This window comes from Caretta caretta, chromosome 7 (assembly GCF_965140235.1).
Source record: "Caretta caretta isolate rCarCar2 chromosome 7, rCarCar1.hap1, whole genome shotgun sequence".
In the NCBI taxonomy this organism is placed as follows: Eukaryota; Metazoa; Chordata; order Testudines; family Cheloniidae; genus Caretta; species Caretta caretta.
The window spans coordinates 90949857-90963596 of NC_134212.1; the positions used below are offsets into that span (position 1 = coordinate 90949857).

The 13740-nt window shown below is 47.5% G+C and overlaps 1 protein-coding gene across 1 annotated transcript in view; it reads left to right on the forward strand.

Moving 5' to 3' along the window:
* The first annotated feature begins 12582 nt into the window (after positions 1 to 12582).
* The window catches only part of PAPSS2 (3'-phosphoadenosine 5'-phosphosulfate synthase 2), an 88407-nt gene continuing 87249 nt past the window's right edge, over positions 12583 to 13740 (forward strand). The window contains 1 exon segment of the mRNA XM_048856431.2: positions 12583 to 12731. Within this exon segment, the coding sequence (XP_048712388.2) occupies positions 12705 to 12731 (27 nt within the window). The 5' untranslated portion in view covers positions 12583 to 12704.

Consider the following 13740-nt stretch of genomic DNA (forward strand, 5'->3'; position numbering starts at 1 on the left):
CGATAACTTAGGTGCACCATTTCTTATTGGAACCCTCCGTGCAGTCCTGCCTGAAATACTCCTTGATGTACAGGCACCCCCTTTGTTGATTTTAGCTCCCTGAAGCCAACCCTGTAAGCCGTGTCGTCAGTCGCCCCTCCCTCCGTCAGAGCAACGGCAGACAATTGTTCCGCGCCTTTTTTCTGTGCGGACGCCATACCAAGGCAAGCATGGAGGCCGCTCAGCTCACTTTGGCAATTAGGAGCACATTAAACACCACACGCATTATCCAGCAGTATATGCAGCACCAGAACCTGGCAAAGCGATACCGGGCGAAGAGGCGACGTCAGCGCGGTCACGTGAGTGATCAGGACATGGACACAGATTTCTCTGAAAGCATGGGCCCTGACAATGCATGCATCATGGTGCTAATGGGGCAGGTTCATGCTGTGGAACACCGATTCTGGGCTCGGGAAACAAGCACAGACTGGTGGGACCGCATAGTGTTGCAGGTTTGGGACGATTCCCAGTGGCTGCGAAACTTTCGCATGCATAAGGGCACTTTCATGGAACTTTGTGACTTGCTTTCCCCTGCCCTGAGGCGCATGAATACCAAGATGAGAGCAGCCCTCACAGTTGAGAAGCGAGTGGCGATAGCCCTGTGGAAGCTTGCAACGCCAGACAGCTACCGGTCAGTTGGGAATCAATTTGGAGTGGGCAAATCTACTGTGGGGGCTGCTGTGATGCAAGTAGCCCACGCAATCAAAGATCTGCTGATATCAAGGGTAGTGACCCTGGGAAATGTGCAGGTCATAGTGGATGGCTTTGCTGCAATGGGATTCCCTAACTGTGGTGGGGCCATAGACGGAACCCATATCCCTATCTTGGCACCGGAGCACCAAGCCGCCGAGTACATAAACCGCAAGGGGTACTTTTCGATAGTGCTGCAAGCTCTGGTGGATCACAAGGGACGTTTCACCAACATCAACGTGGGATGGCCGGGAAAGGTGCATGATGCTCGCATCTTCAGGAACTCTGGTCTGTTTCAAAAGCTGCAGGAAGGGACTTTATTCCCAGACCAGAAAATAACTGTTGGGGATGTTGAAATGCCTATATGTATCCTTGGGGACCCAGCCTACCCCTTAATGCCGTGGCTCATGAAGCCGTACACAGGCAGCCTGGACAGTAGTCAGGAGCTGTTCAACTACAGGCTGAGCAAGTGCAGAATGGTGGTAGAATGTGCATTTGGACGTTTAAAGGCGCGCTGGCGCAGTTTACTGACTCGCTTAGACCTCAGCGAAACCAATATTCCCACTGTTATTACTGCTTGCTGTGTGCTCCACAATATCTGTGAGAGTAAGGGGGAGACGTTTATGGCGGGGTGGGAGGTTGAGGCAAATCGCCTGGCTGCTGGTTACGCGCAGCCAGACACCAGGGCGGATAGAAGAGCACAGGAGGGCGCGGTACGCATCAGAGAAGCTTTGAAAAACAGTTTCATGACTGGCCAGGCTACGGTGTGAAAGTTCTCTTTGTTTCTCCTTGATGAAACCCCCCGCCCCTTCGTTCACTCTACTTCCCTGTAAGCTAACCACCCGCCCCTCCTCCCTTCAATCACCGCTTGCAGAGGCAATAAAGTCATTGTTGCTTCACATTCATGCATTCTTTATTCATTCATCACACAAATAGGGGGATGACTACCAAGGTAGCCCAGGAGGGGTGGTGGAGGAGGGAAGGAAAATGCCACACAGCACTTTAAGCACAGCACTTTAAAAGTTTACAACTTGAAAATTTATTGAATGCCAGCCTTCTTTTTTTTGGGCAATCCTCTGTGGTGGAGTGGCTGGTTGGCCGGAGGCCCCCCCACCGCGTTCTTGGGTGTCTGGGTGTGGAGGCTATGGAACTTGGGGAGGAGGGCGGTTGGTTACATAGGGGCTGTAGCGCCGGTCTGTGCTCCAGCTGCCTTTCCTGCTTCTCAACCATATGCTGGAGCATATTAGTTTGATCCTCCAGCAGCCTCAGCATTGAATCCTGCCTCCTCTCATCACGCTGCCGCCACATTTGAGCTTCAGCCCTGTCTTCAGCCCGCCACTTACTCTCTTCAGCCCGCCACCTCTCCTCCCGGTCATTTTGTGCTTTCCTGCACTCTGACATTATTTGCCTCCACGCATTCGTCTGTGCTCTGTCAGTGTAGGAGGACAGCATGAGCTCGGAGAACATTTCATCGCGAGTGCGTTTTTTTTTCTTTCTAAGCTTCACTAGCCTCTGGGAAGGAGAAGATCCTGTGATCATTGAAACACATGCAGCTGGTGGAGAAAAAAAAAGGGACAGCGGTATTTAAAAAGACACATTTTATAAAACAGTGGCTACACTCTTTCAGGGTAAACCTTGCTGTTAACATTACATACATAGCACATGTGCTTTCGTTACAAGGTCGCATTTTGCCTCCTCCCACCGCGTGACTACCCCCTCAACCTTCCCCCCTCCCTGTGGCTAACAGCGGAGAACATTTCTGTTTAGCCACAGGCAAACAGCCCAGCAGGAATGGGCTCCTCTGAGTGTCCCCCGAAGAAAAGCACTCTATTTCAACCAGGTGACCATGAATTATATCTCACTCTCCTGAGGATAACACAGAGAGATAAAGGACGGATGTTGTTTGAATGCCAGCAAACATACACTGCAATGCTTTGTTCTACAATGGTTCCCGAGTACGTGTTACTGGCCTGGAGTGGTAAAGTGTCCTACCATGAAGGACGCAATAAGGCTGCCCTCCCCAGAAACCTTTTGCAAAGGCTTTAGGACTACATCTAGGAGAACCGCAAATGCCAGGGCAAAGTAATCCTTTCACATGCTTGCTTTTAAACCATGTATAGTATTTTAAAAGGTACACTCACCAGAGGTCCCTTCTCCACCTGCTGGGTCCAGGAGGCAGCCTTGGGTGGGTTCGGGGGGTACTGGCTCCAGGTCTAGGGTGAGAAACAGTTCCTGGCTGTCGGGAAAACCGGTTTCTCCGCTTGCTTGCTGTGAGCTATCTACAACCTCCTCATCATCATCATCTTCTTCGTCCCCAAAACCTGCTTCCGTATTGCCTCCATCTCCATTGAAGGAGTCAAACAACACGACTGGGGTAGTGGTGGCTGAACCCCCTAAAATGGCATGCAGCTCATCATAGAAGCGGCATGTTTGGGGCTCTGACCCAGAGCGGCTGTTCGTCTCTCTGGTTTTCTGGTAGGCTTGCCTCAGCTCCTTCAGTTTCACGCGGCACTGCTTCGGGTCCTTGTTATGGCCTCTGTCCTTCATGCCCTGGGAGATTTTCACAAAGGTTTTGGCATTTCGAAAACTGGAACGGAGTTCTGATAGCACGGATTCCTCTCCCCAAACAGCGATCAGATCCCGTACCTCCCGTTCGGTCCATGCTGGAGCTCTTTTGCGATTCTGGGACTCCATCATGGTCACCTGTGCTGATGAGCTCTGCATGGTCACCTGCAGCTTGCCACGCTGGCCAAACAGGAAATGAGATTCAGAAGTTCGCGGTTCTTTTCCTGTCTACCTGGCCAGTGCATCTGAGTTGAGAGTGCTGTCCAGAGCGGTCATAATGGAGCACTCTGGGATAGCTCCCGGAGGCCAATACCATCGAATTGTGTCCACAGTACCCCAAATTCGAGCCGGCAACATCAATTTAAGCGCTAATCCACTTGTCAGGGGTGGAGTAAGGAAATCGATTTTAAGAGCCCTTTAAGTCGAAATAAAGGGCTTCATTGTGTGGACGGGTGCAGGTTTACATCGATTTAACGCTGCTAAATTCGACCTAAAGTCCTAGTGTAGACCAGGGCTGAGATAACATCCAATACAGAGCGACTGGTAACCTGTATGACAAAGCACCCTGGAAGATGGTGCAGAGAGAGGGAGAATATAAAATGATGAAAATGGAAATAAGTGATGTATTGCCAGCATTGAAGGTAGAGACACGCAGGATAGAGATGGGAGGAGATACCGTGAAAACTGGGGAAAGAAGAGGCTACGGAATGTCAAGAATCTGTTCCTATTTATTTTCAGTTTGGGGCTGAGAATGGGCTTGATACTGAAGAGGCAGAAAGAAAAGGAGTACTTGTGGGGGGGGGGAATAAACAAGGGGAAATAGTTTTACTTAGTATAATGACTCAACTATTCCCAGTCTCTATTCAAGCCTAAGTTAATTGTATCCAATTTGCAAATTAATTCCAATGCAGCAGTCTCTCGTTGGAGTCTGTTTTCGAAGTTTTTTTGTTGAAGGATAGTCACTTTGAGATCAGAAATCGAGTGACCAGAGAGATTGAAGTGTTCTCTGGCAGGTTTATGAATGTTATAATTCTTGACATCTGATTTGTGTCCATTTATTCTTTTATGTAGAGACTGTCCAGTTTGACCAATGTACATGGCAGAGGGGCATTGCTGGCACATGATGGCATATATCACATTGGTAGATGTGCAGGTGAACAAGTCTCTGATAGCGTGGCTGCTGTGATTAGGCTCTATGATGGTGTTCCCTGAATAGATATGTGGACACAGTTGGCAACAGGCTTTGTTGCAAGGATAGGTTCCTGGGTTAGTGGTTCTGTTGTGTGGTGTGTGGTTGCTAGTGAGTATTTGCTTCAGGTTGGGGGGCTGTCTGTAGGCAAGGACTGGCCTGTCTCCCAAGATTTGTGAGAGTGTTGGGTCATCCTTCAGGATAGGTTTTAGATCCTTGATAATGCGTTGGAGAGGTTTTAGTTGGGGGCTGAAGGTGACGGCTAGTGACGTTCTGTTATTTTCTTTGTTGGGCCTGTCCTGTAGTAGGTGACTTCTGGGTACTCTTCTGGCTCTGTCAACTACAATACCCACCTGCTGAAGTGAAGAAACAGATTATCAACGCATTATCAACTAAAACCTCTCCAACGCACTTTCGACTTTATGCATCCAGTGAAGTGAGCTGTAGCTCACGAAAGCTTATGCTCAAATAAATTGGTTAGTCTCTAAGGTGCCACAAGTACTCCTTTTCTTTTTGCGAATACAGACTAACACGGCTGCTACTCTGAAACCTGAAGAGGCAGAGTACTTGCCCTAAGGGCAGGAAGACAAGACAGGGTGAGCTGGGAGATAGAGGGCGTGAAGACTTACAGCACTGAATTTTCCTTCTTTGGGAAAGAGTTAGTATCTGCAGTCTCTTTAAAGAAGTGAGTCTTAGGGAGGGAAGTGATTGACAACACAGCAGAGGCCTTGCGCACTGAGACTTGAGAGGTTGATCCCTGGATAGGAAGCATCATGGGAATGGGAACAAAGATGGGCTTGAGAAAAAGGAAGAAAGAGGTTAGTGAGGGAAAGCAAAGGAGGGGAGAAAGGACTGCCAGGAACAGCATCAGAGATCAGGGCTTTGCTGCGGGGCCTTGAAGGCAAGGCAAGGCAAGAAGCTTAAACTTAATTCCTGTTTAAGAAAAAAGAGGATTGGGGGAGGCAGTGATGGGATTCTATGTGAATCATTATCAGTGCACTTTCATTAACTCTTTTTGTGGAGGGGAGGCTCCTGCATGTGGTTGGATGTGTGGACACAATAGCAAGAGTTAAATAAGTATAACCGAGAACCTTGTGAATTGTCAAGTTAAAGCCTTCACTGCAGGAGAGGGTAACACTGTATGATAATCAGGGATAGGTGTTTTACCACGGGAAAGCAGCAAGTCATGACTTCTGTGATTTCGTGGGGAGGGACTGTTGTTTTTGGAAAACGGTGTGCTTCTGAATCACTCTTAGAAGCAGGAAGATGGGACAGTATGTGCCCATCCATGGAAAATTTAAAGAATAAAAAAAGGCCTGAAAACGTTACGATTAGAGTAATTCATGAACGAGTGGCATAGATCTTCCTTCCACAGACAGACAGGAGACCATTGTTTTTAAGGGTAACTTGTTTTGCTGCATGCGCACGGCACTGTGGTCTAATGGAATGAGCAAAAATGTAAAAACTAATAAATTCTAATCTTGTCTTGGACATATCCTTGCTCTGTGACCCTGGGAAAGACGTTGCTCACATGGTATTTGTTTCCCCATTTGTAAACTGAAAATAATGATTTCAGACAGTAAGCACATAGATTAGATGATTATACAATGCTTTGAAAATGCAAGGAACTATATAAGTGCTAATTATTGTTATTATTATTATTATTAATATTTCATGGCTCTGTTTTATCTATTAATCTGTGCTGTGAAGCCTTGGCAAACTATTTTTGAGTATCTAAAGTGTGTGTTTGTTCTTTTCATAGCAATCACTTGTACTGTTAAGATTGCAAAATTCCTTTCATTATTACTTTTTCATGAGCTTTTAACTTTCCAAAGAACTGACCTTTTGGGATCAATGTTTTCATGGGTGATTTGTACCTGAAAAATTTTGGGCTTTTTTGCTTGTTTTTGAAATTTGGCCACAATCCTTTTAAGGCATTTTTGAGTTACAGGATATCGGGGAGACATTTTTTCCCCTATTGTCATTCAAAAACTCTAATTGCACTGTCCTTGAAAGGGGTTAGAACCAGACAAGCAGAAATTTGAAGTTTGACATGGTCAGCATCTCTGATGATATATATATAATATGCTTTGCTTAGTTTCTGTTAATTTTTTAAGTTATACTTAATTTAAAAATATTTTCTGAGCATGTAATTCTGGAAATTTTGTATTTCTGCAGAAGTGTGAATGAAGTTTTCACATACAATTTCAGACATGGCTTGTACAATATATATATTTTTTTAAATAGTGGATGGAAAGTAGAGTTGGTAAGCAGGAAATGCAAGCTGGAGCAGTTCATTATCAGAGCTAATGTCTTTATTGGCACGAGAAGGTATAAGGCTGATGCCAAAATTATTACATGCATTCAACTGTAGCATAATAATTATTATAGGAACACGTCATGTATACAGTATTTGAACTATAGACACTGCCATCCTCTCAGGGACTGGAGGAGCAGGGAGCTACTACGACATGCCTTGGGACCCCCTCTAGGTCCTTTCTGCCAGCATGAGCTTGTGAAACCTGGGAGAACATCAACTTTACCTACTTCCCTCAGACAGTGTTTCTCTCTGGTGACTCCTTCGCCATGTCCTTTGCTCCGTCCTGATAGCCCTTCATATACTGTTTGTCTCCTGCATGATCTTCCCCCCCCCCAAAACCCCAATCAGCAATGACTTCTGTGCCCTCTTACCACCAGGAGTGCCTCTCTCAGACCTGTCCTCCCTCCCCACTCACACTTTACTTTGATCTATAGTTAACTCCCATCCCCTGCACATCTCAAAACTGCTGCAGATAGATTAATTCATGAGTGTCCTTTGATGAATGGCATGGTGATGTTTTCCCTGGGGGACCACAGAATGTGGCTCTCTGTGGCGGGTGTTTTATTAAGTACAAAATTAAAGAAACTCAATAGAGATGAGCCATTTAATAGCAGTGCTAGTGTTGCCAGATAACCCCTCCTCACTTCAAAATGACAGACTATAGAAGCCACTAAATAGTGAAGCGTTTGATCAGTGGAGGACCTGATGCTAGATAAACAAGTAAAAACAAGAGTAGAGGGAGAATCACAGCTGTCATTGTCATGGTAATGACAGGTTTCAGAGTAACAGCCCTGTTAGTCTGTATTCGCAAAAAGAAAAGGAGTACTTGTGGCACCTTAGAGACTAACCAATTTATTTGAGCATGAGCTTTCGTGAGCTACAGCTCACTTCATCGGGGTGGGAGGAGGTATTGTTTCATATTCTCTGTGTGTATATAAAGTCTGCTGCAGTTTCCACGGTATGCATCCGATGAAGTGAGCTGTAGCTCACGAAAGCTCATGCTCAAATAAATTGGTTAGTCTCTAAGGTGCCACAAGTCCTCCTTTTCTTTTTGTCATGGTAATGTCACAGTACTAGAGAGCATCCCCTCATGGTATTAGCTTGCCTGCTACTTGCAGCAGTAGTGGACTCCTACAGTGTAGCTGTTTCATGCTGCTGCTTCTATCTGTTTTCTCCACTTTACCCACCCCCTATAGAAAACATCACCTTTGCTTTTACAAATGATGTGCAAAACAGAGCAAGCAAAATATAGCATAGGTGATGTAGTCAGTAATAATACTGCAACTGCTCTTCAGCTTTGTGCATTTCCAAGATGAGATGATTATTAAGGAAAAACCCTCTCCCTGTGGATGTGAGGGTGAGGTTTCATAACCCACAGAATTGAGGAGATAAGCTTCGTCATAGAGAATCACTGTGGAGATAGTGTCTGTCATGTGGGGAGAACAGTATTCAAGCCAAAGAGGACAGTTCATGTCTTATGTACTTTTCAAGACCATCCTATGGAAACTGTCCTCTGAACCACCAGGGCTTTCATCAAAATGGTGTGTAGTATCCTTTTTTGGTTGATATACTCTGTTTCTGTGGGTGGAAAGAAAATGAGCAGGTAAATTCCACCTGTTGCAGTGCTAGTGGTAGGAAGCCCTGCCAGAGATTAAATGATCTTTTGTTTTTCCCAAGGGATCTCTGTGTGTTCAGCACATCTCTGCAGGATGCTATTCCTTGCACACCTCAGCAATAGTGACTGTTGCAATGGACTTGCCAAGACCAAACAAGTGTGCATGTGAGTCATTATCAGCATTTCTGGCCAGCTTCCATCAAGCAATACTTACACGCATGACTGTAGAGATAAGAACTCTCCTTGGGATGTTGTGAGAGCATGTTGTGAGAGCATTCACTTGGCTGACAGTTGGGCAGCATTCTATGGGTTACCTATTTTACTTTGTCCTGTCTAAATGTCCTGTTAGTTTAACAATAAATATGTTGCATACTAGGCTCTTCAGTGAGTTCTTTGCCTAGAGAACTATAGCTGTAACACTGGCCTTTAAGGTTGGGGTGTTAAGCAACAGAAAAAAATTGGATGATATCCAGGGTTGCAAGAGGGAAATGAATCTCCCTTCCCAAGTAAGAGATCTCACAGTGACAACATATCAGATGAATAACTTTCTTTGGTTATAGAAATAGGCTATCAATATCTATAATTTATATATGTACAATCAAGCCACCTTGTAGGGCACCCAATCCTGTTAGCAGAATGCCGCAGGCATCAGTAGAAATCCCATGATTGCAAGCTTGGGCCTATATCTAATAATTAAAGCAACAGCCTAACACTCTTTTCAGTGACAGAATCACTATAGAATCATTCCATATGGTTACATGATAAAATCAGAACTGTCACATGTCTCACGCATGGCGCAAGAGCCATGCATGCCCATTCATCCACTGTCCATACTGAATGTCATGCATTTGGCTATGAGGCAGGAATGGCTTGCAGTTGCAGTCTCGCAGTCTACTGAGCTGCAGTCCAGTTGCCTCTTTCTCATTACTTCATTTGTTAGATTTGAGCTGCAAAAGAACAGCACCACAAATGGTGGCAGGGACAGAAGATAGTGGAGGACCTCTACTGGCCTCAGGCTACCTCATTCAGCAATAAGCCATCCCCCACCGATATTGCCATTTATCTAGCCCTTAGAAACCCTCCAGTTCCTACAACATTTCCCTATTCACTTTCTCCATGACATTCATGATTTCATAGACTTCCTTCATAAGCCCCTCTTCATAATCTCTTTTCCAAGCTGTGATGCTTCTGAGGGAAATCTTTGCAAAGCTCAGAATTTCGTTGAGCAATACCAAATATACTGTGAAATCACTGACAGTGGCCTTCTGCCAACTTCTAGCAATGGGAGAGGAGGCCCAAACTCAAACTTCCCTTAGGCCAACAACTGTCAAGAAGAAAGAATGCTTTAAAATCATCATTACATCATGACACTTTTTTCCATAGAGGTTTTTTTATATTATCTTTTTACTTCAAGAACAGATTTTACAATCAGACAATTAATACGAAAATTAATCAAAGGAAAATGCATGATATATTAGTGGGTGCTGATTCCTGAAAAACTTATGGTCAAATTCATCCTGAATGTAACAGCATGGACTTCACTGGAATTATATCTGGGAGGAATTTAGCCCATAGTCAGTAATACACACTAACGGGTCACACACTTTGTCGCTTCCATAAACTGAGCACGTAACACACAGCAGGACTCCTTGCATTTCTCCTTTTCCCTCACAAGCGCCCTGTGTGCTACCCTCCCATCTTACTCTGTTTCAGAGACTCCCTGCAAGCTCCCCCCTCATACTCTCCCCCCGTGTCTCCCCATGCCAGGTTCACCCCTTCTTTCCCATCATACCGGGTGGGACACAGAGTCCCTATCTACCCCTTTCTCCTTCCCTCCCATACCCTCACATTCTACCCCTGCCAGGGACTGTGCACTGTGCGCCACTTCCCCCTATGTCAGAGTCCTCCATTCTCCCTCACTGCCAGAATCTGTGTGACTCCCCATTCCTCCTACTCCCCATCATTCTTATTTCTTCCCTTTCTGCTTGGGAGAAAGGTCATTCACACTTTAAACTCTATTGAGAGGATAGGCAGAGCTGAAATGGGGTGGTGGTAAAGTTGTTTAATGGTTGTTATCAACTGGTTCTTTCATCTATAGATAGTTACAAACCTGTTTGAAGCTGCTGGGTCTACTAGCTAGATGCTAGGGGCTCTGCACTTTCCCCATTTCCCCTTCCAGTTTTCTGACTTTCACTGAAATCAATGGGGTTCTATGCATTGACACCTAGAACATTCCCTGAAATTTTGAAATTGAATAGATGTGACATTCAAAAGCTACTGCATTACATCCAACCAGCCAGAGAAATGTCATCAGGTTGAGTATAGGTCCTTGGTTTGCTCAGCCAACGATGGGCCAAATTAAATTATGACTTTGAGAACAGTTGTGATTGGGTCAGAAAATGGGTGGAAATAGTAACTATACAAACATAACTTAGAAATTGCTATACTGGATCAGGCAGTGGCCAGTTTAGTCCAGTGTCTTGTCTCTGACAGCAGCCAGTACCAAACACTTCAGCAGAAGATGTCCTGACCAGGTATTCATGGAATTTCCTGCCTTTTGGGCAAATTTCTTTCTAATCAGTTAGAAGCTGGCTTTTATCATAAAGTTTAAAGATTTATAGCCCACATTTCGTAACTTCAAATGTTCTCCTCATCCATTCAAACATCCAATCCATTTTTTAATCCAGCTAAGCTCTTGGCCTCAAGGTTTTCTAATGGAAGAGAGTTGCACAGGCTAACTGCATTGTGGAAAAGTTAGGACTCATCAGGCATGAACCGAACAGGTCCTCCATATTCCTTTGTACCAATCAGGTAGATGTCCTCAGTTGGTAGCCATTGCATACTGCTATCTGATTTCAATTTTGAGGGCATGTCACAGCCGTACATTACCAGTTTATCTGGTGTATGATCATGAGTGAATCTCCATTTTTTCCCCCCTCTCAGGTGAAGGGTAAGAGCAGGAGAATGAAAGAAGCCGAAAACTTGCTCCTTTGGTCTAACACTTTGTTAGAGGGAATGGTTTCAGCCAACACAGGACCACAAACATGCCAAATACTATGGAAACCTCTAGACAGGATCTCTTGTGCAGCTGGGGCTCTGTGGTTTTGGACAGATGGGCAGGGAGCCAGGCAAGGGGACTGCTGCTCTCTGTAGTATCATTCCCTTTCAAATCTGTAGTAATTTTTTTGCAAAAGACAATTCTGACAGTCAGTATTACCTTACTTTACATAGATTTCTACTTGCAGGAGGTGGCTTGAGCCTGTAATACCTTTGCCAGTGTCTTTCATTCCTGAGGCTTAATACATATCCACAATAGTGTTTTGCAACTTTTCTTCTCCAGCATAGGCAAATGGCAGGGCACAAAGGGAGTGCAAGGAATCCTTGTGAAAAGAGGCCTCCTTTCTTGATTTATCCAAAGAAGCACCTGGCTGTACATGTGCAGAAAGAGAACAAGCCCTAGATTATAGGTAAAGGCTCATTTTTCCAGTGCTTTTACAAACCTGCCAACTTTCAGGAGAAGCAGAGATGAATGAGGCAGTGCGATTTAGGAGCTAGAGCAGGGCTTGGGAACAGAGAAGCTGGGGCCTCTGCCTAGCTGGCCAGTGAATGTGGGGCCCCGTGTCTTACTCATTTGTCCACTTCAGGCAGGGGTGGAGGGAGGCAAAGGGCCTGATTCTGCAACCCGCACTGGAGTGAGTAAAGAGACTCGCACGATCGGGCCCTTTATGAGTTTGGGGGGCGGGGAGCTGCAGCGAAGTGCGGGACCAAGCGCAGCGCTGGGTGGCCGGAGCTGGTTGGTTTCCACCGTGAGCTGGGCGCACGGGGGAGGGGGGGGTCTGTTTGCCTCTGTTTCCCGGGGGCCCCTCCTGCTCCCTTTGCCTGTCAGGGACTTTTTGGAGTGTTTCACTGAGCCCTGGAACGACTCCCCGCTGTCCTGGCTCCTGGACGGTCGCCGCCGCTGGGAGCAGCCCCCAGCCCTGCGCCTCGTTCCCTGCGCTGCCGCGCGGCAGGGGCCGCTCCCTCCCTGCTGCTCCGTGGGGCGGCGGCGGGGAAGCCGGGACGCAGCCCCAGCGCTCGGAGCCCCGCTCGCCTGCTTCGGCCGGGGGGCGGAGGGGAGCGGGCGGGAGGTGGAGACGGAGGAGGGGTGAGGCTTGAGGGGCCGGTCCCGGGAAGTGCTACGTGTCTCCCAAGTCTTTATAGCGCCTTGCCCCCAGCGCCAGTCCTTGGAGCGCAGCCTGCCTCGTCCCCCGCCGCCAGCGAGCAGCGCCCGGCCGAGCGCCAGCAACATGTCCGAGAGCAGGAAGCCGAGGACGGTAGGAGGCTCGCCTAGCGCCCGCCCGCTCTGGAGCCAGCGTGCGCTCTGCACCCCAGGGGACGCGGAGCCTTCGCTGCCACCCGGTCGCTCGCAGCCTCTCCCGGCGTCGCGCTGGGTCCCGCCCTCCCCGCGCGGCTGCCGGGCACCGCGCTCGGCGTTCCCGGCTGCGCCCTGGGAGCCTGACCCGCTGCGAGCGCGGGGCTGGCTGCAGGGACCCTCCCCGAGCAGACCTGCCCGCCGCCCAGAGGGATGCCTGGTCACCGGGCAGCAGGGGGACAGTCTGGTTGGGCCGGGACCTTGCTGTGAGGGGGCTTGTTATGCGCGTGGGGATTGTGACATTCCCGCCGCTCGCAGAGCTGGAGCGAGTCACCACCTCCGCTCAGCTCCCCGCGGAGGAGGGGGTTGGCCGAGCGTCTACACTGGCGCGTCTACACTGAAGCGTTTGAAAGGAGCAGCTAGGAGGAGTTAGGGGGTTCAGAGCTGTGGGATTCTCCTCTGCCCCGTCTGCATGGTTAACTTGGGGCTGGCTCCTAACTTGAGTCTGGCAGGCAGCCATCCGGCAAACGGGCTCTAGTCAATTTACTGCCCAACTCTGCCCCTGTTGGACACCTGAGCCCAGGAAGCTGGTGGTGGGGGCAGGGGTGCGGGAACAATTTGTACAGTGGGGAGGCTGCCGAGAGCCATTTCACCGAACTGCAAACCCTGTGTATTATGGAAACCACTTCAAGCCGGAGGGTGCTGCAGGACCCCTAGTTCCAGCACCTGTGCTTGAAGACCGGTGTGCCATGGCAGAACTGAAGGTGTGCTTTGCCTCCTCTGGCCAAAGACACTTGTTACAATTTAGGCCACAGATTTTGTGGTCCTTAAAGTCAATAGAAACGCGTCAATAGAAATGTCAATAGAAACATATGCTTTTGTGTTTTATTTTCACTATCTCCTCACATGATTTTCTTTTACATTTGAATCATGTCTCTGTTAGACCAGAGTTGCAAACTTTCTACTTTTAG